Raw genomic sequence first — 22,939 nt, 5'->3', positions numbered from 1 at the left:
TTTCCCATCTGGAAGCAGAAAGGCCCCACGTGGGTGGTGGTCACGCCCACAGGCCCGCAGCCCTCCCCTGCGCCCCCCACCCCCCAAAACCCGGGGCCGGGGGGGGGGGGGGGGGGCAGGCCCAGGGCAGTGGGGGCCACTTACTTGGCAGGGGCTCGGCAGCCGGGCCCTCGCCTAGGGGGGCTGGGGCCGAGAAGGTCTCGGCCACCATGCGCTCGACAGGGGTGAGGACGAGGCCGGGGGCCCGCGGGCGCTCCGCCAGCTTCTTGCGCACCGCCCCTCGCAGGTCCCTCCACTTGTGCTTGAGGTCGCCCAGGTCCCTCCGGCAGTAGCCCAGAGCGTTCACGGCCTGCAGGATCTTGCTCCACACTCGGTGCTTCCGGGAGGGCGTGCCCCGCAGCGCCCCGAACAGCAGCGGGTAGTGGCGGGCCACCCTCTGCACCAGCACCTCCGTCTCCTGGGGGCTGAAGTTGGGCTTGCGCGTCTTGGTGCGGGAGTGAGGGCCCGGCCGCAGGGGCGCCACGGCTGGCTCGGGGCTGGAGCTCCGCCGGCACGTGGCCCTGCCGCTGCTGGACCCTGGAAAGGCACCAGAGGCTGAAGGAGCAGGCGGGCCGGGAACAGCAGAGCGCCGCCCGGCTCACGACCCCAGGCGTGCACTGTGTCCACAGGAGCGCACACGGGCCCCTGCCCGTCATCCATCGTGGTGGGATCACCCGCGTCAGCACGCGGCGGGATGCCGAGGTCCCAGCCACTCCGGTCCCCAGGCCCGGACCACAGTTGCCACAGGTCGGCCCTTGCCCGTCCCTCTCCCCTTCCCCGCCTAGAGACGGCCCCTCCCGATCAGCCCGTTACGGGGACCGAGTGACCATCTGGGTGACATGCGGGTATCTATCTGGAGTGGACACGCACTCTGCATGCCCGGAGACAGCCAGCCAGAGGTGGAACCAACCGCAGCAGCTGTGCTGAGGCCAATGGGGGCGAGGGGTGGGGGACGTGGGCCCAGGCAGGGGTCTGGGGAGAGAGCGCCTCGAGGGCACGCTGGAGCCGCCCGCTGTCCAGCTGTGGAGCAAACCCCTGCCTGCAGCCCAGGCTCTGAGAAGGAGGGAAGGGGAAGCCTGCCGGACAGCAGCCCCAGGAGGGAGCCGGCCCCACCCTCCCCTGGGGGTGCAGCATGGCCAGGGGGACGGCCGGGCTGGATGCCAGAACCTTGGAACGGGGGTGCAGAGGCTGGCGGGGGGCTGCCTATGCCGGCCAGTGGCTCTGGCCTACCCCAGACACTCTGGGTGCCCAGGCACGCGAACAGTAGGAGGGCCCACGTAGCCACGTAGGGTGCAGAGGCCAGGCTGAAGGGGGCTGAGGTCCTCATGTGGAGGGAACACAGAAAGAGCAGGGACATCAGCCTGCTCCCGGCACGGCCCTGCCCCCACCGCACCCATTTCCCAAGAAGCGGCCCCTCCAAGGTGACTCTGGGCGCCACACGTCCAGCGCTCTCTGCCGAGGCACCTGCTGCAGCCTCCACCCCTCCCCCACCCAAGGACAGTTTGTCCTCGCCCGGGAGGGGGGGTCCCTGGGTGGGAGAAAGGCCCGGGCTCTTCAATGAGCAGAATGGATGGGCCACCCTCTCGCACGAGGCTCCCTGACTCCGGCCTTCCTGAGGGGCTGGGGAGACCTGGGGACATGGAGAAGGAGGGCAGCAGATCCTCAGGCACCTGGAACTGCCCTGGGTCTCATTCATCCAGGAGGCGGCCCTGCCCACACCTGGGGGAAAGGGCAAGGGGCTGTGGGGCAGGTGGCTCAGATACCCACCAATGGCATCTCCTTGCTCTGACACCATGGAGGCCAAGTCCTCGATAATCTGATTTACATCCAACAAGTCACTCTGTGGAAACAAGAAGGCAGGTGTTAGGTGCAGCGGTCAAGGGCACAGCCATCAGGGGGTGCTAGGTGAAGCCAAGAAAGCCTAGGGTCCCCCCTCCCAACCAAGTCAGAGACAGGGCTGGGATCTGAATACTGTTTCCTGACTCCGAGGCCAAACCCCAAGCTCTCTGAGAATCCCAGGGCTGTAAGCTCCCTCACTGGGTACAGAGGACCCAGGGTTGGCCCTCAGAGAGCTGCAGTCAAGTGCAGAGCAGTGTCACCAACACTGCCTGCACCTCCTACAGGCCCATGAGTCCTGTAGACACCTTGTTCCCCACACTTGCTTTGGGGCTCCTTGATAGAAGGATACCTTTCCCTCTCTGTACAGCCAGCACCTGGCATAAGTCAGCACATGGGTGCCACTCAAGAAATCCTGAAGAAGCAGAATGGGTTGATGGATGGATAGATAGATGTATGACTGGATGCTGGACGAATAATAGATAGATGGACAGACGGTGGATGCACGGATGAACAGTGGATGAGTAGATGAGGGGATGGTGGGTGGGTGGGTGGAGAGGCAGGTGGATGGATGGACAGTGGATGGGTGGATGAACAGACGAGTCGGTAGATGGTGGACAGGTGGATGAATAAACGATGGGTGGGTGGATGAGCGGGTGGTGGATGGATGATGGATAGATGGCGGATGGATGGACAGGTGGGTAGATGTGGGCAGATGAACGGATAGATGGATGGGTGGACAGATGGTAGGCAGATGAATAGAGAGTGGGTGGATGGATGGATGGATGGATGGATGGATGGATGATGGATGGGTAGGTGATACAGGGGGATGGATGGATGGATGGATGATGGAGAGACGGATGGAGACGGTAGGTGGGTGGATGATAGACAGTGGATGGTGGACGGATGGCAGTCCCACTGCCATGGAAAGACTGAGTGGCTTCATGAAGCTGGTGAACAGGGCAAGGACTAGAAATTTGGCCCAGGGGGGTCTTGCACCTCACTCCTCCATGCTGCCCAACTGCTTAACTCCATTTGCCAGGAAACTAGCAGTGATGCTTGTGAGGGACACGGCCACTCCGTTCACAGGCCACATGCTGGGGGCATGTCACACACCATCCTGAGGCCAGGTCAAAACGCCCAACTGACAGTAGACGTTGGGCGCTCAAGAGGCTCCGTGACCTCCGGGGCCTCTCAGACGGGGGGAGGGCTGGTACCGGCACCGGGGCCCACTGGCTCCAAGGCCACCCTTTTTCCGAATGCCACCCTGCAGGGACCAGCTCTTCCACTGGCCAGCCAGGTCGCCCTGGGCAAGACCGTTCACCTCGGGGCCAGGTTTCCTCACCTACCGTGTGATCCAAACCAAAGCTTCCTCCTTCGGTGCCTGGCTTGTGGCCAGGGATGAGCCCCAGTCAGGGAAGGCTCCTCCAGGCCAGTGAGAGGGGCGGGGAGGGGGCGGTGAGAACCCTACCCCAGGCCCACCCACTCTACAGCTCATTCTGGAACTCAGATCGATTTCCACAGGGGTCGCTGCAAAATATTACGGGGAAACTCATTTTCTTTTTAGGAGTGTTCTCGGAAATGAAGCAATTAGCATGATCTCAAACCCACGTGTGCTACCAACTACAATTCAATTACAGGCTTAACCATGGTGCAGGCAGATGGCCACCCTGTGGAAGCGGCCCGTGGCCGGGAGGGTGGCCGTCAGGGTGGAGCCTGTGGGCCTCAGCCCCGGGGACTGCAGCAGGTGAGTGGGTGCTGGGCAGCCCTGGGCCTGGGCCCATTTCTGGGAGCTCGGTCACCACAGCCTCCCCTGAGTGAGGCCACCGGTGGTGGGGGGGGGGGGGACACCCAACCTAGGCTCCACCCCCACCTGGAGACGTCAAGGTCACAAGATAAAGGCTGCAGGCCCAGCGGGGCCTCAGTCAGACTGCCTGCCGCCCAGATTCCCCAGCCTCCGCCCCAACCCTGTCAGAGGCTGGGCTCAGACCAGCCACACCCAACCCTGACCTTGCCACTGAGGTCTCTCTCACACGAGGCTGGCCCTGGATGCACTTGGACTCGACTCTTGGGGGCCTTTCTACGCTAACTCAGTCCCCCCTTATCGTGCGTAAGCACGCCTTCTGGTACTCCCACTTTGCAGACAGGTCAGGCAGGGAAACCAAGTCACCCACAGGTTAAGGGACTCTCCCAAGGGCATGTGGCTGATAAGTGGTGAGCAGCAAATCACCTGACCCAGGTTACCGCCCACCTAGACGGCACTGCTGGAGTGACACAGGGAGGTCGTGGGGCGCGGCCGCCCGCACGGGTGGGATTAATGGGCACGTCCGGCGTTGCTTCCCACGGGCAGGGGCCACTGCGGGCCACGGCTGGCGTGGTGCTGCCCGCGGCCCTGTCCGGCCCACAGGGACACAGCCTCGGCAAAGGACAGGGCAAAGAGGGGCGTCGTTGAGCAGGGGACACGAGCCCGGTGCCCCCCTCGGGGCCTGCCAGGGTAGAGGTGGCCACCGTACAGCCGCTAGCACGGCACTGACCCCAACAGGCTGGGACAGGCCCAGACGGAGCACAGAGGCCCCATCTGGCTCACGTTCTGGGCTTCGGGGGAGACCTCCCTTACAGACGCGGCGGCAGAGGCCACCTTCCCACCTGCAGACACACCGGCGCCGTGGCTGACGGCCGGCCTTACACACCTTCCCTGCCGGGGCCCGACTCGTCCCAGGCAGGGGGTTCCTGCGGCAGGGAGCCCTCAGCACACCGCCAGAGCCATCCACGGCCCGGCAGCTCAGGCCGGGGGTGCCCATCCGGGTCCCTGCCCTCGCCCCCAACCACGGCATAACACCTGCCGGGCCCGCACGTGGGGCCCTGATCGAGGGACAGACGGAGCCGGGGGGACTGCCACCTGGGCCTGCTGGCTGCTCCCGACTGGCCCAGTGGACCGGCAACCCGGAGCAGAGACGGCGTGGTCTGCTGGCACGAGCGGGGGTTCCCGGAGCCCTCGGTGCCCTCGGTGCCCGGGGCGGCAGCAGGATGGAGGAGGGGACCTTACGCAGGGTGACCCACGCTGGACCACGGGTCAAGGGCACCCGCAACTCAGGGCTGCGCGCCTGGGAGGTTCCCACGCACAGGCCCCTTGGCGGTCAAGGTCACCTGTCACACACACACCCTTCTTTATTCTGGGCCTCCCTCTTTTCAAAACGCCCAACGCTCAGACCCCTGACCCTCACCTGCCCCCGAGCGGATGGCTCAGGCGACTCTGCAGGACCAAGGCTGGCCCTCGTCCCAGCAGACCATCCTGAGGCCCTGCTCCACCCCCCAGACCCGTAACACACGATGCTCTCCGTCATTCAGCAACACATAAACACAACGTCATCCGTCCTAAAGGGCAGCTCAGGCTGGGCTCCCGGAAACAGTGACACTAAGAACCGCCCCCTCCCCATCCCATCCCTTTTGTGTTCTGGAAAATGCCCTAAGTAGAGAATCCCTTCCCCGTGTGACTTAGACCCGTTCGCCACATGGGACAGACTCAAGGACACCCCCTGTTCACCCAGGACCAGGCCAGACGCAGAGCCCTTGTTCCCACCCTGTGCTGAATGCTCATCATCCCCCTGGCCTGTCAGGACAAAAGGCTTGGGAACAGACTCTGAGCTCAGTGTGTCTGCTGCCCGGGCCTGGACACCCCCTAACCCAGACACCTCACCCACCCCTCCACCAGACACAAGAGGATCCCCGCTCCCCGGCTCTAGGGGCGTATGCACAGCCTATGGCCCCGGAGGTCACCTGATGGGAGACATCCGCTTGTGACGATCCTTTTGAATAAAGACTCTCCTTGCTCAACAAAGCAAGTGAGCCCTGTGGGGGAGGAATGAGGGGTGTGAGAGTGTCCCAAAGTCCCACGTGCTGCAGCTGGTCTCTGCCAGGTCTGAGGGCTGCAGGCACAGGAGCGGGAGGACAGGGACGCCGCGAGGGGGCCGGGCTGACTGCCGGGCCCCTGTGCAGGGCCAGCCCAGTGAGGTAAGCGGGATGCACACACCCACCACGAACAGCAGACAAGGCCACAGGGCAGGGCTGCGTTCTGATGGCTTCCCTGCGGGGGCCCTGGCAGGGCAGTCGTGCTCCCCAGACAGGTGGTCCCACAGCTGTGCCTGGTTCTGTGGCTCCTGAAGGGTGGCTCAGAGGCGCCGGGACATCCTGGCGGTGCGGGGTTTGTGTCTCATTCGCCCCGGCATCCAGTGGCTGTTTGCAGAATGGATGGGGTCATGAGGACTAGGCAGGCTCCGGGGACAGAGCCCCCGATGTGCCGGGACAGGGAGGGCCCACGGGAGGAGGCGCAGACGGGCACCCCAGCAGCAGAAGGCAGCACGCAGAAAGGGAACATCTGGGCAAAGGCAACTGACACTGACAAGTGTCCCCCCAGCCCCTGTCCCGGGCGCCCGGGACCCTGGCAGGCAGGCCTCACTCAGCTCCCAGAGGAGGACGCCAAGGGCAGGCGGGCCCAACTCCCAGGCAGGCCCAGGGGCACCCCTGAGACGTAGATCCCACAAGGAGCCGGGGTGGGAGCCACGCACGGGCACGGCTCGGGGCCAGGCTGCCCACGGGCCTGAAGGTGAGCTTCCACTGGGGGCCCGGAAGCCCCCAGAGCCACCCAAGGACGGCGCCCACCAGGGACGTCAAGCGGCAGCGGCTGTGGTGCGCGAGGGCGGCGGGCGCTGGGAGCCGTGCGCCTGGCGTGGGCACCAGAAAGCGGGAGAGTGGGTGACGGAGAGACTCAAAACACCTTAACTTAGTAAATGTTTAAATCATGCCATTATTTTCCTGATTGCTTCTAAAACTGGGGCTCATTAAAAGCTCTCATGGAATCTTTTTTCTGTTCCTTTGCTGGCACCACGTAATAACAACCTTGCACGGGACATGATAAAACCTCGGTAAGCGTGTGTGTGTGTGTGTGCGCGCACCTGTGCGTTCCCTCACTTTTAAGAAGGAAAAGAAAGAAAATACCACTGCGCTTTTTCTATTACGCGATCTCTTCTTATAATTAGAATCTTGGCAACCATCCGCCTATGAACACGACTGTTCCAGTTAATGGAACAGCCAAACTTCACTGATTTATTCCCATATTTATAGGTATCGGCCACGTCACCCCCTCCCCGCCCCCTGCCTTCTGGCTGCACAATGCCACCTTCAGGGAGGGTAGCTGGGCCCCGTGGCTCTGCCTCCTCCCCAGCCTCCTCCCTCCCAGGCCTGCCAGGCAGCCATGGCAACAGACCAGCTGGTGTGCTGGGTCAGGTGCACACAGCTCCGGAGGGGGCAGGGAGCACCAGTCCTCACAGGTGAGATCAGGTAAGGTGGGCTTGGGGGGGGGAGCCCCGCGCAGACACGGCCGTCCGGCCCGGGGGGCTGCCCAGGCTGGGAGCGGACAGACGACTAGGGCTCCGGTGCGGTCAGCCAGACCCGAGCCCGGCAAGCCTGCCCCACGCTGGCAGTGGCTAGGGGCACGCGCCCATCTCATTCGACCTCCCCCCACCCTGGGAGACGAGGCACTGCCCTCCCTCCAGACGGGAAGAGCCAGCCTCAACCAGGATTAAGTGGCCGTGGGCAGGGCAGGGCTGGGGCTCAGGGGCTGGCTCCTTCCGCTCCCGGCTCCCGGGCCCCGCGCCCCCTCGGCGACCGCCTGCATCCTTCCCATCTGGGAGAGAGGCTGAGAGGCAGGGGTCAGACACTGCAGCCAGCCGGCACAGCCCCGCTCCTGAGTCAGGCAGCTTGGGCTCGAATCCCTGCTCTGCCACACACGAGCTGCATGGCCAGGCCAAGTGACGCGGCTTCTCTAAGCCTCCGCTCCGTCTCCGATAAAACTGGAACACGGGAGTGCTCACTCTCACAGAGCTTTTGTGGGGGCTGCTAAAATGATGCATATAAATAAAGGCAACAGAGCCCTCTCGTTAAGTCACAGATCTGCTGTGGAGTCCCAACACTTAAGACACATTCATCCATCCACCCCCCCATCCATCCACCTACACACCATCCATCCACCCATCCATCCATCCGCTTATCTGTCCACCTACCATCCGTCTCCCATCCATCCATCCCTCATCCTTCCACTCGTCTATTTGCTTGTTCGAGGAACAGTCATCAAGTGCCCAGATAGCATCATGTGTCCTTTGTGGTGCTGGGACTGCTGCAGTGACTAAACAGACAAGGATCCCTGCCTCCATGGGGCTTCATTCTCACCAAGAGAGATAAATATTAACATAAAGCGCTGAACAGTATGCTAGACAAAGGAGAGGGACACTGGAATTCTAGACGGCCAACATTTGAGCCAAGACCTAAAGGTAGAAGGAGTAAGTTGCTCGAGTGTCTGTGCCAGTGTGTGGAAAGAGCCAGGACAGCTGGAGGACAGGGACGGGGAAAGTGTGGTCCACGAAATGGCGTGTGTGTTGGGGGGGGGGGGCCTGGAAGTGCACCTCCCAGAGATGGCCACCCCGACATACCTGCTGTGCTTCTCCTAAGAAGGGACCCTGGCATGCCCCCACCAAGGGGTGGGCCCGCACAGGCCTCCGGAAGTGCCGTAACCAACAGGGCAGAGGCGAGGCTGTATGACTTCCAAGGCTAAGTCACAAAAGCACCATGGGCTCTTCACGCTAAGAAGCCGGGAAGACCCCAGCACCTGGAGACAGCAGAGTCTTCCTTCCCTGGGAAAATGCCGGCACCCGGAAGGCCCACCCTGCCATTACCGCATTGGCGCCCAGGCTCTCGGCCGACCTCAGCACCTCAGTGACAGCGGAGCCTCGCACCCGGGTGAACCCCCGGTCGGCAGCAGGCTGCGCCAGGCCGGGGAGGGTCTGACCTGGGGCAGGGGCCTCAGAGGAGCTCCCCAGGGAGGGCGGGGAGGGGCCGCCGTCAGCTAGGCGCTGCCCCAGCCACACCTGCCGGCGCTGACTCTGCCCAGGTGACGTCCCTGCCGGGCAGCTCAGCTCTGCAGCACGCTGTCACCCGTGGGCTGACAAAGATCTTTCATGGTCCCTTAACCCTTTCAAGGAGAGACTGGTGTCACTGTCCCCTCTCACAGGCAAACTAAAGCCTCCGCAAGAGACCCCGGGGCTCCCATGGCCAGGCAGTGGCATGGCTGGGGCTGGGAGCCTGGGCCAGACTTCTATTTCCCCTCTGTGACCAAGAGATGCCCGAGGCCAGCCAGCCCCTCCCCACAAGGGAACAAGGAAGCTTCTACCTTGGCCACTGGGGGGGCCTCCCCTGCCTCCACCCTCCCTCCAGGCTCTGGCCTGCCTGCTGCCTGCAGCAAGGGACTGTTCTTTCCGCCACAGCCCGCAGCTCTGGTGGGGACAGGCCACGAGGGCCCAGGGATGGTCCCGGCTGCAGCTGTGAGGACAATGGGCAAGCCACCTTCCAGGGGCAGCCTCGTTCCCGGGAGGAAGAAGCGAGGGGCAGCCTCGCCCGCGGGCCTGCAGCACAGGGTCCCGGACACGACCTTCTGCTCCCCTGGGAGGTAGGCACCTCCCAGGGCAGGGAGCTCAGCCAAGGTCTCGAGGGGCGCCTTCCTGTTACTGACCCTTAGCTCCACCTGAAGTCACCACGGTGCCCCCAGGGATCCCCAGAGCCCATTGTCTGAGGTTCCCCATTTCTGACAGCCCCACAGGACCAAGAAATGGGCCTAGAGAGGGGACCTGAGACCAGAAGGGACGGGAGAGGTTGTGGCTCGGAGAGCTGGCTCTGCCCAGGCTGGCGATGGCCCTGCCGTATGTGCTCGGTGGCCGAGGGTACGTCATCAGTGGGAACAGGAAGTAGGGACTCACCCCTGCGGGCCAGACTCCCAGGAGAGGACGGCCAGAGAGGAGGGGTCGGCCGGCAGTGCCGGCACTGGCTTTGGCACAGCTTTGGCAAGGGGCAGCACGTGGGCCTGGGGACAGAACGCTCCACCGCCCGTCACCCGCCGACCCACGGTGGGAAGGGGCAGCAGCTCCTAGACACGACTTAACTGTGTGGCTCGTGGATCCTGCTTCTTCCCGCCCACGCCCAGTTAAAGCCTGAGCTCCCACTGGGACGTGCAGTCCCTCCCTTCCTTCCCTCTGCTCTACTGACGGGGCCGCTGGCCCGGAGGCTGCCAGGCACCAACACCTGCCCCAGCATCCCTGACACCCTGCCCCCTGGAACCCTGGGAGGTCTGGGGTCACCTAGGGCCTGGCCCATCTGGGACCAACGTCAGGAAGGGGCCTTAGGCTTGGAAGCCAGAGACCACCCACCTCCAAATCAGGGGCCAGGAGAAGGAGCCCCAAGGAGGCCAAGAGCTAGCCCCGTGGAAAGTGGGCTGTGTCCCAGCCCCCTCCACTCCCTGTGGGAGGGACTCACCCGCCGACCTGGCTCCTGCAAGTGCGCTGCTCACCTCCCCCAGGAGGGGCCAGGGCCCGGGCCGCGTGGGCCCCAGCAGCGTGGCCTCCCCCATCGGGAAGTGGCGGACGGGGCCCTGACTTGTGAGCGCGTGCCTGGGACCAGGGTGCCCGGGCTGGCACGGCTCCCTTCGCGGGCGGGTACAGGGCTCCGGCCCTGAGCTTCTCACTGGAAAGGGCCGTCTGAGCCCGAAGGCCTAGCGCGGCCGTCCCTGGGGCGGTGAGGCTCCTGACACAGCCAGACGCAGCTCTCTGTGGGTGGGTGTCCCCAGAGCTCTCCCTCTGAACCCTAGTCTCCCCGTGGGGAACAGAAGGGGGAGGCCACCAGCCCGGGCCTCCAGACCGTGAGGGAGAGTGTCTGGGGCAGGGGTGTCTCACGCTAGCCCTACAAGGCAGCCCTGCAGCCCTGCTCTCATACTCCACAACTCCGGCAGCCTGATGACAGCCAGCCAGTGCTTCCCACGGGAGGGGATGTGAGGCCCAGGGAAGGCCTGGGCCCGCCACAGGCCTGCCGGCACTTGGTGGCATGAGGATGGAGCCCAGGCTGGGAAAGCACGCAGAGTCCAGGCCCAGGAGGCCAGGGGTCAGGACAGAGGACAGCTGTGCTAAGGTCATCTGTGAGCAGGGAGGAGCCGGACTGAGCAGGGCTCTCAGGGGCATGGCACTGGAAGGGCACAATGGGTCAGGGCGAGGCAGCGCAGGGCGGAGCAGGGCTAAGGGCGGAGCTGAGTGCGGCTGGGCAGGGCTGCATTAGGCAAGGCAGAGTGGGGGGGGAACTGAGCGGGGCTGAGCTGGGCAGGGGGCGGGGCGGAGCTGGGCAGGGCAGAGTAGGGAGGGGTGGAGATGGGGAGGGCGGGGCTGGGCGGGGCTGAAGCTGGGAGGGGAGGGGCGTGGCAGGGCGGAGCTGGGCGGGGCAGGGCAGACTAGGGCGGGGTGGAGCTGGGGAGAGCGGAGCTGGGCGGGGCTGAAGCCGGGAGGGGGGGGGCGGGGCTACCCCGTCCCAGGGCCAAGCACTTCCGCTGGAGAAGCGGAAGCAGCAGAGCTGGATGAAAGCAAGGGATACAGGGACACTGCTTACAGCTTTCTGGGCCAGCGGTCTGGGCACAGGGACCCTGCGTGGGGCCGGCGGGGAAAGGACACGGGTGATGGCACCGCGTCTGTGGGGCTCCAGGCCCCCTTCCCAGCCCTGCACAGCCACCTGGCCAAAAAGCAGGTCCAGGGCTGGGCAAGCAGGCAGAGACCCTCCTGGACAGCAAGCTGAAGGGCAGCAGCTGATGACCCTGGTGGACAGGAGCAACTTCCCACATGGGAGCCACTAGAGGATGACAGGCTGCTTACGGGGGTCCTTACCCGGCCTGGAGGAGGGCGGCCCAGACATGGGTGTAGGACACAGGCCTCTATCGCTAGGGGGAGTGGCCCCTGTGGTGGGGGGCTGACCACTTGTCTGGGTTCATTCAACACATCTGTCGAGCAAGCTGCTGAGGGCCCTGGGGATTGGGCCGGACACCTGACAGGTGAGGCCCCTGTTCTGCTGGACAATAACAGGCTAGCAACCAGAGGCAAAGGGGAGACCGTGGGGGGCAGGTTGTGGGGGTGGCAAGAGCCTGCTCAGCTCCACAGGGAAGCTGCCAGCAGCTCAAGTGTGAGCCACCCCTGTGTCTCCTGAGGCTGCTCCCCACAACCCGCCCACACCACGGTCCGCTGTCCTCTCCAGCTCTGGACAGACAACCCCCATCACCCTGAGCAGCTAGGCTCCAGGCTGGCCCCGTGGGGGCCGGGGGACACCCGTCTGTCCCTGGGACTCCAGCCTGGCCTCTGCCCCTGGCTCACTCATCACATGGAGAAGCTGTCACTGGGACCAGCTGCAGCACTGGGGGAGGGAGAGGGGACGTCGCAGGTGCACTGGCAGGCGGCCTTGGGAGCACCATGGCAAGCCCCTGGCTGCTCCCACGCCACCCTCGTGGGGCAGAGGAGGGAACTGAGGCTCAGCACGCAGCTGGCCACAGTCCGTGCAGTCCCCCGCTGACCCCCGTCAGGCTCCGAGGCCCACAGACAGGACTGGCCGGATTCAGGCCCCAGGTTGGCCCGCAGCCCCAGGCCCCTCCAGCTCGGCTGCCCCGCACAGGCCTCCACGTGGGGCCCATCACCCCTGGTGAAGCCCACCCCTCCACCTATGCTCACCACACAGAGAACCACAGCAGGGCACAAGGAACCCCACAGCCCACCTCAGAGGTGGGCCCTCGACCTACTCAGGGGCCCCAGGCCATGCACTTGGTCGGCAGGGTCAGCTCCCTGGGCGCCAGCACGAGGCCCCATCATGGAGAGCAGCCTGGCCCCTGTCCCTGCCCCCACCGCCCACGGTACCAGCAGGGCTGCGGGCCCTTCCTGCAGGACCTCAGTTCTTGAGCCAGAGACAACAGCAGATCCCCCTCTAGGGACCCCAGCCCCCCATGTCTTTAAGGGTGACCATGCCTGGACTCCCTCGTCAGCCTCTGGCAGAAAGTCAGTCCTGCTGTGCCAACAGAGAGGCGTGGGCGTGCGTGTGTTTGGTCCTTATCTGGTGTCTCAGGGAGAGCAGAGGCCTGTCTCCGGTGCTGCCTCCTGCCAGGGCCCCGAGCAGGTGCACCTTCCCCTTGGGGGAGCAGGACAGGGTGAGGGGGTGGGGGCTTCACCGAGGCAGCGGCTGCAGTGGGGGGACCCCAGAAGTAAGGGGCCGAACCCCGCCTCTCTGGGGGGGCATCCACCTCCTTCAGGGTGGGACAGGAGATGCGGCAACGGGTCCTGAGCTGGTGACTCAGTTTACCACCTTGCCCAGGTCCCTGTTTCTCTAGACAAAGCTGCTTTCAGAGGACGTTTGTCCAGAACCCCAGCCCCTGCAAGAGGCTCCCCCTCCCCCTGCAGATGAGCAGAGGGAGGCCCAGGGGAGAAGGGGGGGCGGGGCTCACAGGGCTTCAAGCCCCCCACTGGCAGGGCCAGCAGCCCTCCTGCATTCCCGATGCACCTCCGGTGTCCAGAGACAGGGGCCACCGGTACAGGGATTCACACGGTCACGCCCCTGCTTGCACACACGCGCACACTCGCCAGGCCAGGGCCTCACCTCAATCTGCAGGATGGCCTCCTCGCGCAGCCGGATGGCCTCCTCGTCCTCCTCGGTGATCTCGGGAAGCAGCGCCTGCTCCTGGCCCTGCCACATGCCGTCACCCCCATTAAAGATCTTTTCATCGTCGGGCAGCTCAGCAAAAGGGGCCCGGGGACTCTGCTGGCAACAGAGACAGGCCGGTTAGCCCGGGTGCGGCCCAGGAAATGGCCTTGTCCCGAGCCGGCAGCGGCAGCTCCACGTCGGGGCTAAGCCTCGGCTCTGGGCACCAGGAGCCTCCGGGGCTGTGCACGCCCCCCCACCCCGCACTCCACGGCCCGGGTTCTGCACCCCCGACGGGGCCTCTGGCAGGCCGCCTTGGGGGGGACGCCCTCACAGGGCTGCCCCAGCGATCAGCGTCTGGTGGACACGCCCTGCCGGCCTCTGGCCATCCCAGGCCCGGCTGCGGGGCGCCCCCGGCAGACCCCCACAACCCCGCGGGAGCACATGAGTCCCGGCATCCCCAGCTCCTGGTGAAACCTGTTCACACACCAACACAAACCGCAGCTTCTCACGGGAGGCCATGCACCCACCGGTTCCAGAGGTGGCCGTGGGTCCCAGCGGGAGCTGCGGAAACCGAGGCGTGGGCTCCCACACGGCTGGGGGTGCGTGCCCCCGGGGACCGCGTGTCGTCCTGCGAACCCCTTCGCTGTGACCAGGCCGCGGGGAAGAGAAGCCAGAGGGTTTTTCACGTGGTTTCATTCTTTACTGATTTCTTTAGTTTACCAAATTTGGGGATCCAGTAAAATGGCGGCTCTTCCCTTCCATTAACCATCTGCTCTCCGACAGGATACTCTGAGTACAAGCGAGGCGAGTGTCAGGTCCTGAGTGGGGGAGCTGGGGTGCCTGGGGGGGTGCTGTCTCCACCCTGGGCACCGCACAGGGGAGAGGAGAGCGGGAGGCAGGGGTGAGCCCCACGCCGGAGCTGTGACTTCACGCAAAGGATGTGCGCGCCTCGGCCCTGCCCCCATCAGGATGCCGGGCCCGGCACAGCCCAGGTCCCCCCCCGCCCGCCACCCCCGGGTCAGTCAAGCTCTCCTTCATGTCAGAGAGGTGAGTGTGGGTACGCGTGTGTGCATGTGTGTGTAAGAGAAAGACATCAAAAGGGCAACCGGGAAGGCTGCAGGACAGGCGGAGCCACCTGGCAGCCCCAGGTCCCACCCCCAGCCCCCCAGTGTCAAATCTCCTTCGAGCCAGCTGTCTCTGACACTCCTGACCGCCTGCAAAAGACAAAGCACTATGGGCCCGTTTTACGAACGAGGACACTGGGGCCGAGAGGCCAAGGAACCCACAAGAGGCAGCAAGTGAAACCCAGCTGAAGGCTCCGTGGTGCACCCAGCCCAGGAGTGGCAGGGGGGCGCGAGCCTGAGCCCACGGCTGGAGCAGCTTCCTCCCCAGCTGACTCCGCGCCCCAAGCCGCACCGGGGCCTCCTCAGCTCCCCTCCTGCCCTCCATCCGGCCCCACGGCTCCTCCTCCTGCCCAGAGACAGAGAGCAGGACACAGCTGCCGCCCCCAGTCACCCAGTGCCAGCCCCAAGCTCCGTTGAGCCCCTCGTGTGTGCCGGCGACGGGCCGGGGCCGAAATGCAGGGCGGGACGTCCGTCTCGGGGCCTCCCTCCCCAGACTCCACGTCGCTCTGCGGTGGTCAGCCCGCAAGGAGGCTTCAGAAGCTACCACCTGCCTATCCTCTCCTCTCCCTTCATGACGAGACCACCTTCCTGCTCTCCTGTGCCACTCGGCCACGTGGCAGGATGCTGGCCGTGCCACAGCCACCACGGCCCGCCAGGCGGCCTTCAGATGACCTGGGCAGCAGGGAGAACACAGCCTGTGCCGTGCGCGCTCAGGGCCCGTGACCGCCCACCCTGCGTCAGGCCTGGGGACACGGCGGACGGACGCCAGGAGCTCCGTGCACAGACACAAAGGCTTCAGCGCAGTTCTCACCGACGCCAGCACGGGCAGGCCCAGGACACCCTGAAAGCCACGTGTGCATGTGCGACGACACCGAGGAAACACAGGGACGGCTGGACGGCCCGGGCGACCTGCCTGTGGGAGGCCCTCGTGACCACGGAACCACCGCTAGGAGCCCCGGAGGGACAGGTGCTCTCTCCAGTGCCACCCACGCCCCGTGCGGTGGACGCGCTCACCCTCGTGCAAGGAAGGCACCGTGAGGCCCGCACTCACCCAGCTCTCCTTCCAGAGCCCACGTCCTCCCCCAGTCCACATGCCACGGGCAGAGCCCCTTCCCCCAGAGTCAGCAGAGGCCTTTACATAAATAAATACGTGGATACGTGAATATAAAATAAAAGACCAAAAAATCCGCTGACAAGCACTACTGGTCCAAGGTGGCAATTACCACCCCCCCTTCCCGGTGTGGGCGGGAGGAAGCGAGCGGTGCCAGGAGGGGCTGGCACGCAGCCGAGCCACGGCGTCTGGCCCAGCGCCTGCCGGCACGCTCTCCGGGCCTCGGCGTCCTCATCTGCAGAATGGGACGACGACCCCACACCCCCGGGTGCCCGCCACACAGCAGCGCCCCCCCCAGGAGCGACCCTGTGGGGCCCCCCTGCTGCCTGCCGGCGCCTTGGCCCGGGTGGCAAGGCCCTGGGGAGTTCCCCGGATCCCCCAGCCCAGGGTCTACCCCCACGGCACGGGGCTGACACCCCACCCCGGGGTCAGGACGGGAAACCTCACTGTCGTCCGCAGGCGCACAAGGAAAGGAGGTGAGCGCAGGCAGGCTTCGGGACACAGACGCGGGTTCCTGCGTGGAAGCCACGGTGCCGCCCCCAGACGGGAGCGTGTGCACCGCCTCCCCCCCCCCCCCGCCCCCCCAGGCCATCCCAGAGCAGCAGCGGGAGGCTCCACAGGGCCTGGTGCTTCCCAGGGACATGCGACAATCCCCCGTGGTGACAGCTGCCCCGAGGCCCCCTCACTGTGCAGCCGGGGACAGGACACAGGAACCCTCACTGCATCTGCTCCCGGAGAAGGGACTGGAAGACCACAGTGCTCCTATACAAGGACCCCTACAGACCCACTAACGGAAGCAGTCAGACACACCCGTGACAGACGTGCCACGGGGCACCACGTGACCTCCCCCGGAGTCTGGGGCCCCGCGGAAGCAGCACGAAAGCTGGGAGCAAAGGGCGTCTGCGTGCCTCGCCTCCCCAGGTGCCCTCACCTCCCGGGGTACGGCCCACCCACGCCTCCCCAGGTACGGGCCGCACTCCCTGAGCGGCTCGTGACAAGACAGGGCAGCAAGAAATGGCTTGAACGCCTGATCTCGTGCAAGGATCAGAAAGTGTCCCTTTATTCTCCTCACAAAGACCCGATTTGGGGATTAGGGATTTGCTGGCAAGACGCTGGGGCCGGCGTGGAGGGGACAGCCCTGTGATGGTTTTCCAGCTCAAGAGGCGGCCAACAAAGAGGGCTTTCTCCTCCCTCCAAGGCCGACGGTTTGGGTCCCGCTCTGCACGGAAGAGACCCACAAACCAACGTGACTGCCGGACCTCGGGGCTGTGAGTGGTTTCCCGTGAGAAGAACCAAGGCCTGCGGCGCCTTCAGGGAGGCGGGGAGGAGGCACACCAGGGTCCCAGGGTTCCCGGGGGCTCTGGGAAACGGGCCACTTTCTCGCGCACTCCGACCCTGGGCTCCGCGCAGGAACACCCGTGACCCGTGGGAGGGCAGGGGTCAGGGTGCGAGCCGGTCCCAGGCCTGGGAAAACTGCTTCTGTTTCGCAGCCCAAGCCTGGTCATCAATTTCCCCACAGAGTAAATGACTCTGTTTGTGAGCTAACGGAAGTTTCTGGAGACTTGTCAAAGCCCAGAACGTCGGAACTGGCAGGACTGTAGCAACCCTTCCCCCAACACCCACATGAAATAACAGAGCCGGGGCCCTCCCGCCCTGTGCCCAGCGGGGCAGTGAGGCAGGATTTCCGGGGAGCACAGGAAGGTGAGGCGTGCTTTTCCCACCGCGGCCGCGGCCATGCGCACCTCCGGTGGAAATCCGTGCCGAGCCGGCCGACGGCAGCACAGACTGCGGACGGTCCCCCGTGAGGGGCGGGAGCCAGCCCACACACACCGCCTGGGCCTCACCTGGTCTGAGACTGGCCCACGTGGCCGCCAGCCACGGCCCAGAGGGCGGACACTCGGCTCAGATGGGAGAAGGGGGCCGCCGGGCACCCCTCACTCCCGCCAGGACCGCCGCCGGCAGACAGCAGCCACACAGTCTGCGGCATAGGGGCAGCAATGGTGCCCGCGTCGAACAGGGGACGATTGTCATCGCGTCATTTCCAGTCTGCAGAACTCCCGGAAATAACCTGATCTTTCACAATTTCTCAGAAGCACTGCTGACCCTTCCCTTCCTTTTCTAAAAATTCTGCTGAAACACAACACATCTACGTACAGTCCGATGCCCAAATCAGAAGCATACGGGTCTGAATTCTTAGACGGGAGAGACCGCGAGCACTGCCAGCGTCCCAGCACCCCAGAAGGGCCGCTCCAGCCCCCCGGTCATTCGGCTGCCTCCAGCCCAGGAAAACACCGTCTGGCTTCTAACACTGCCCACCACTTTGACCTACTTTTGATCTCTGTCCTCCTCGGTTTCAGGCTTCTTTGGCTCGCCATCCTGTCCGAGGTCACACCGGGGGGCCTGGCTGGCGACAGGCTTCTGCGCGTGAATTCCGCACTGAAGATCTCGCCGTTCCGCTGAAGGCTGGCTCCCTTCCCAGGAGTCTGCTGTCTCGTGTCCGGCTGCCACGGGCATTCTTCAGTGTGACCTCTGGTGGGCACACGTGTGCGTCTCCCCCGGCTCTGTGCTTGGGGTGGAACGGCGAGGTCACGGGAAAGAAAACGCGTGACTCCAGTGAACGTTTCGGCGTCCCCGAGTGGCGGCGCCGCTCCGCGCCTCCAGTGGGAGGACACGAGGCTGCCGGCCGCCCCACATCCTCACCAGACTGGGTGTTTTCCTGCGTGTCTGACTGTTCTTAGTTACTTTGGTGGTACAGGGCGACGTGTGGTGACAGCACCGTGGGGTCACTTTCCCTCTTCTGATGGCAGATGCTGAGCACACGTGTCCCCACCTGCCATTTGGACGTCCCCTTCTGTGACGTGCCTATGGCTTTCATCCTTTTAGGTTTTTGAAAGCAGCTGTCTGCCTTTCTCTTATTGGTTTGTTGGAGACCTTTACATGTTACGGACATAAATCGTTTTCAGGTGCGCGTTATGTAAACACCTTCTTTAATGCCACAGGTCGCCTTCTTCACTCTCTTCAGGGTGCATTAATTTAACAAAGTCTCTTCTTTATACTTAGTACATTTTCATCTGTGTAAGAAACGTTAGCTCACCATAAAGATGTGAAGATAGACCCCTATGGTATCTTCTAGAAGCTTCGCTGCTTTATCCTTCACATGTATGTCTGTGATCCAGCTGAAGTGCTCTTTGTGCACGGGGTGGGTTACGGTAAAGGATCTGCTGGCGACGGCAGTCGCGTGCACGCGGGCTCCCGGCCCCTCTCGGCCACGTAAGAACGGGCCGTGGCCTGGGGCACTTTCTCACCAAGAGACAGAGCCTTCACAGCTGTGCCGGGCTTGGCGCCTTGGACGACAACGTCCTTCCCTGTTTCAGACTCAACTCGTCCTCCTTTGTTCGGCCAAAGCACCTGCATCACGTGGCACTCCGCCAAGCCCACTGCGGGTGGGGGGCGGGGGCAGGGTGGACAGGGGCCCGTCGCTGCAGCACAAGAGGGACGCGTGCAAGCCAACGACCCCGCCTCATCACCAGGAGGGCCCCACTGGCCACGGAGGACATGCCCACCGCAGGAGCTGGCCTTGCCAGCTAGTCTCTGTGTGAGCACGGCACTGTTGCATCGGTAACTGACGGCACCGTTTCCCTGGCGACCCCGACACCGGGATGCAGGGGCTGGGGTGTCTGCACTTGGACTGGTCATCTGCTCAACAGGATCCTTCTTCCCAGTTCCAGCCCCCGGCCGGTCCGGCGTCGAGCCCCGAACGGACCTTCCATTCCCCACTGCAGGGCGGGACTCTTGTTCAAACAGCCGCTCAAAGGCCTCTTTTAGTTTTGATGCTAATACAAGGGGCATCACTGTTTTAAATTTCACTTTCAAGCTGTCTTTCGCTAGCATGATGTTTTCTTGTCTACTGACCCTGTTACAGCCACTCACTAATTCTAAGTTTATCTGCAGATCCGATCACCTCTTCTAGTAATGCAGTCATGTCTCTGAAGTGCTTTCCTCCGCCCCAATTCTCCTACTTTTCATTTATTTTTCATGTCTTAGTGCACTGGACACGCCCTCCAGCGCAGCGGGGAGTAGAGGGGATACGACTAGACACAGGGTCTTGTCCGCGGTCGCAGGAGGAAAGATCTGAACATCTCCCCAGGAGGTGCGATGCTAACTGTGGGGCTTTTGAAGACACCCGTCATCAGACTAAAGGCATTCCTACCTACCCGTCCGCCGAGAGTCTCTCTCCTCACCCTAAATGGGTGCTGAAGTTCACCAAGTGATCTTCCCTACTGAGACCATCAAGTACATTTTCTTACTTACTCCATTAACATGGCAGCTGACGCAGGTTATTTCTGGATGTCAGCTAACCTTGCATTCCCAGACTAAACCCACTTTATAATGATGTCACATATTGCTAGATTCGGTCTATTCGTGATTTGGCTAGGGCTTTTGCTCCTGTGCTCACGAGAGAACGTGTTACTTTCCTTTTTGTGATATCCTCGGAAGAATTTGGAATCAAGGTCTGGTGGAGGCCAGGTGGGAGGTGTTCCCTCTTGATTTTTAAGATACTTAAGAGTTTGTATAAACTGGTAATACTTACTCCTCAAACACTGGAAGAATTCACCGATAAAACCATCTAGGTCTACGGTTTTCTTGGTGGGATTTTAACTATGGAAATTACTTAGTTATTGATTTCATTTTTTTAATACACACCGGACTTTTCAGACTCCGTATGTCTTGGTAACTTACATTTTCCTAAAACAATTTATGTTTTACCTAAGTTGTCAAATTTATTGGCATAAAGTTGTATCACAGTATCGTCATACCTCCGTTATTTCTAATTGGCAGGACCCGTGCTACACTCATTGTCATTCATGATATTAGTAATTTGTATTTTCTCTCTGTATTGTGATTAATCTTGTAGGAGTTCATTATTTTCATTAATCCTTCTAAAAAGTCAAATTTTGGCTTTGTTGAATTTGTCTACTATGTATCTATTTTACCCTTCGTTGATTCCTGGGGTTTTTTTCCTATACATTTTCTTAGGATTTAATTTATTGTTGCTTTTCTAGCTTCTTGAGATTGAGAATCAGATCTGTGATTTTTCATCCTTCCTTCTTTCCTAGTGGAAGACTTTAAAGCTGTGAGTTTCCCTCTGGGAGCTGCCTTGGCTGCACCCACAGGTCTTAACTCGGTGCCACTCTCATTTTTGTTCACGATGGTTTCTAATTTCTGCTGTGACTTCTTCTCTGATTCATGGGTTCCTTCAAACTGTATTCTTTCACTTCTCAAGCGTGGCAATTTCCTTTTTGTTACCAAATGTGACTTTAACTGCGCCACCTTGAGAGTGTTCTCAGGGTCCCACCAACCCTCTGGAATCCGTCGAGACTGGACTCGGCATGTGCCGTGCACCTGCAGAGAACGCTCGCTCCCCTGTGGCTGGCTGCAGTGACATGTCCACTTGGGCGGAGTGTATTCCTTAACTGTGACGAGTCTTTTAGATCCTCACTGAACTTTCCTCCGTTCACCTCATCAGTCATTTGGACGACTGTGTTAAAACTCCCAACTACGGTTGTGGATTTGCCATTTTTCCTTTTATTACTATCAGTTCTGTCTTGTGTGTTTTGAGGCTTTGTGATTAGGCACCTATACAGAATTACATCTTACATCTGAATTACCGTGTCATCCCCGTGAAGCACACCTCTGTCGGCAGCGACATTTCTTCACACGGACTCGTTCGTTCAGATATTAGCACCGGACACAAGTCTTCTTTGGTTTCATAGTTATCTCTGACCGTCCTTGTATTTTCAACATTCTCCTGGATTTCAAGTGTGCTGCTTACAAGCACTACTTTTTTCTTTTCCCCAGATCTGACAACGTGTGCCTTTTCATCAGAGGGGTTAGGCCAGTCTCCTACAGTCATAAGTGAATTTGCTATAAGTCTACCATGGTGCAACTTGTTTCCTACTTTCCTTCCTGCTTTTTGTTGATTTTTCTCTTTGTTTGCTTTCTTTCCAAATTTTTGAGAGAGAGAGAGAACATGAGACAGACACAGACAGAAAGAGAGGGAGAGGGAATCCCAAGCAGACTCTGTGCTGTCAGTGCAGAGCCTGATGCAGGGCTTGAACTCACAAACCGTGAGATCATGACCTGAGTTAAAACCAAAAGAAGGACACTTAACCGACCGAGCCACTCAGACACCCGTGTTTTCTTTTAAATTAATCCTTCGTCATCTCGTATGTTCCTCTTAGTTTATAATTCATGTTCTTATGCTGTCCTTTAGTGTCACCTGCCTAACGCAACAGGCAGCCGCCTCAGATCAGGGTTCTGGTCACTCCTCAGAGGACGGGGACGCCGCACGCTCTCTCGCAGCTACTCCTCGTCCTGTGCCGCCGGCCGAGCGCTTCCACCTGCCCCACAGCCAGGCCCCACGGCCGGGGCCACCATTCACCAGCCGCACTGCCTCACACGCGTCCTCACGTCAGCGTTCCCGGGACGCACCGTCCCTTCCTGCTGCCGCACGTCCGCCTGGGACCACTTTCCCTCTGCTACCGTCAGAGTTCTGTTGACGATAAATGCCCTCGGTTTGTGTTTCTCTAAAAATGTTTTCATTCAACCTTCATTTCTGAAAACTATCTTCACCAAATGCAAACTTCCACGTGAGCGATTACTTTCTGCCCGTTGTCCTCTGGCTTCTCCTGATTTACCTTAGAGTCGGGTGTGAGTCTTGTCGCTCCTTTAAAAATAACATCACTTCTGGGGCGCCTGGGTGTCTCACTCGGTTGAGCGTCCAGCTTCAGTTCAGGTCATGATCTCGCATCTCGTGAGTTTGAGCCCCGCGTCAGGCTCTGTGCCGACAGCTCAGAGCCTGCAGCCTGCTTTGGATTCTGTGTCTCCCTGTCTCTCTGCCCCTCCCTCACTTGTACTCGGTTTCTATCTCTCTCAAAAATAAATAAACACTGGGGCGCCTCGGTGGCTCAGTCGGTTGAGCGTCCGGCTTCGGCTCAGGTCATGATCTCGCGGCTCGTGAGTTCGAGCCCCGCGTCGGGCTCTGTGCCGACAGCTCAGAGCCTGGAGCCTGTTTCAGACTCTGTGTCTCCCTCTCTCTCTGACCCTCCCCCGTTCATGCTCTGTCTCTATCTCAAAAATAAATAAACATTAAAAACAAATAAACAAGCATTAAAAAATAAAATAACATGACTTCTTTCCTCAGGCTTTAATCTGCTGTTAGGATTTTATCTTTGTCTTAGGTTTTCAAAATCTTATTATGATACAAGTAAGGGTGGTTTTTAAGGAACAG

The 22,939-nt window shown here is 61.6% G+C and overlaps 1 protein-coding gene across 2 annotated transcripts in view; it reads right to left on the bottom strand.

The window, feature by feature from the left end:
- TSNARE1 (t-SNARE domain containing 1) overlaps positions 1 to 22,939 on the bottom strand; it is a 150,921-nt gene that overhangs the window by 57,594 nt on the left and 70,388 nt on the right. For both annotated transcript variants that reach the window (XM_049632857.1, XM_049632856.1), the window contains 3 exons: positions 13,369 to 13,527; positions 1,807 to 1,879; positions 145 to 576 (listed from right to left, as the gene is read on the bottom strand). In XM_049632857.1, the coding sequence (XP_049488814.1) occupies positions 145 to 576; positions 1,807 to 1,879; positions 13,369 to 13,527 (664 nt within the window). The remainder of the gene's footprint in view (positions 1 to 144; positions 577 to 1,806; positions 1,880 to 13,368; positions 13,528 to 22,939) is intronic.

Source organism: Panthera uncia, chromosome F2 (assembly GCF_023721935.1).
Source record: "Panthera uncia isolate 11264 chromosome F2, Puncia_PCG_1.0, whole genome shotgun sequence".
NCBI classification, from domain to species: Eukaryota; Metazoa; Chordata; class Mammalia; order Carnivora; family Felidae; genus Panthera; species Panthera uncia.
Note: the sequence above shows the minus strand (reverse complement) of the source record. Positions and strands in the feature narration are given on the sequence as shown.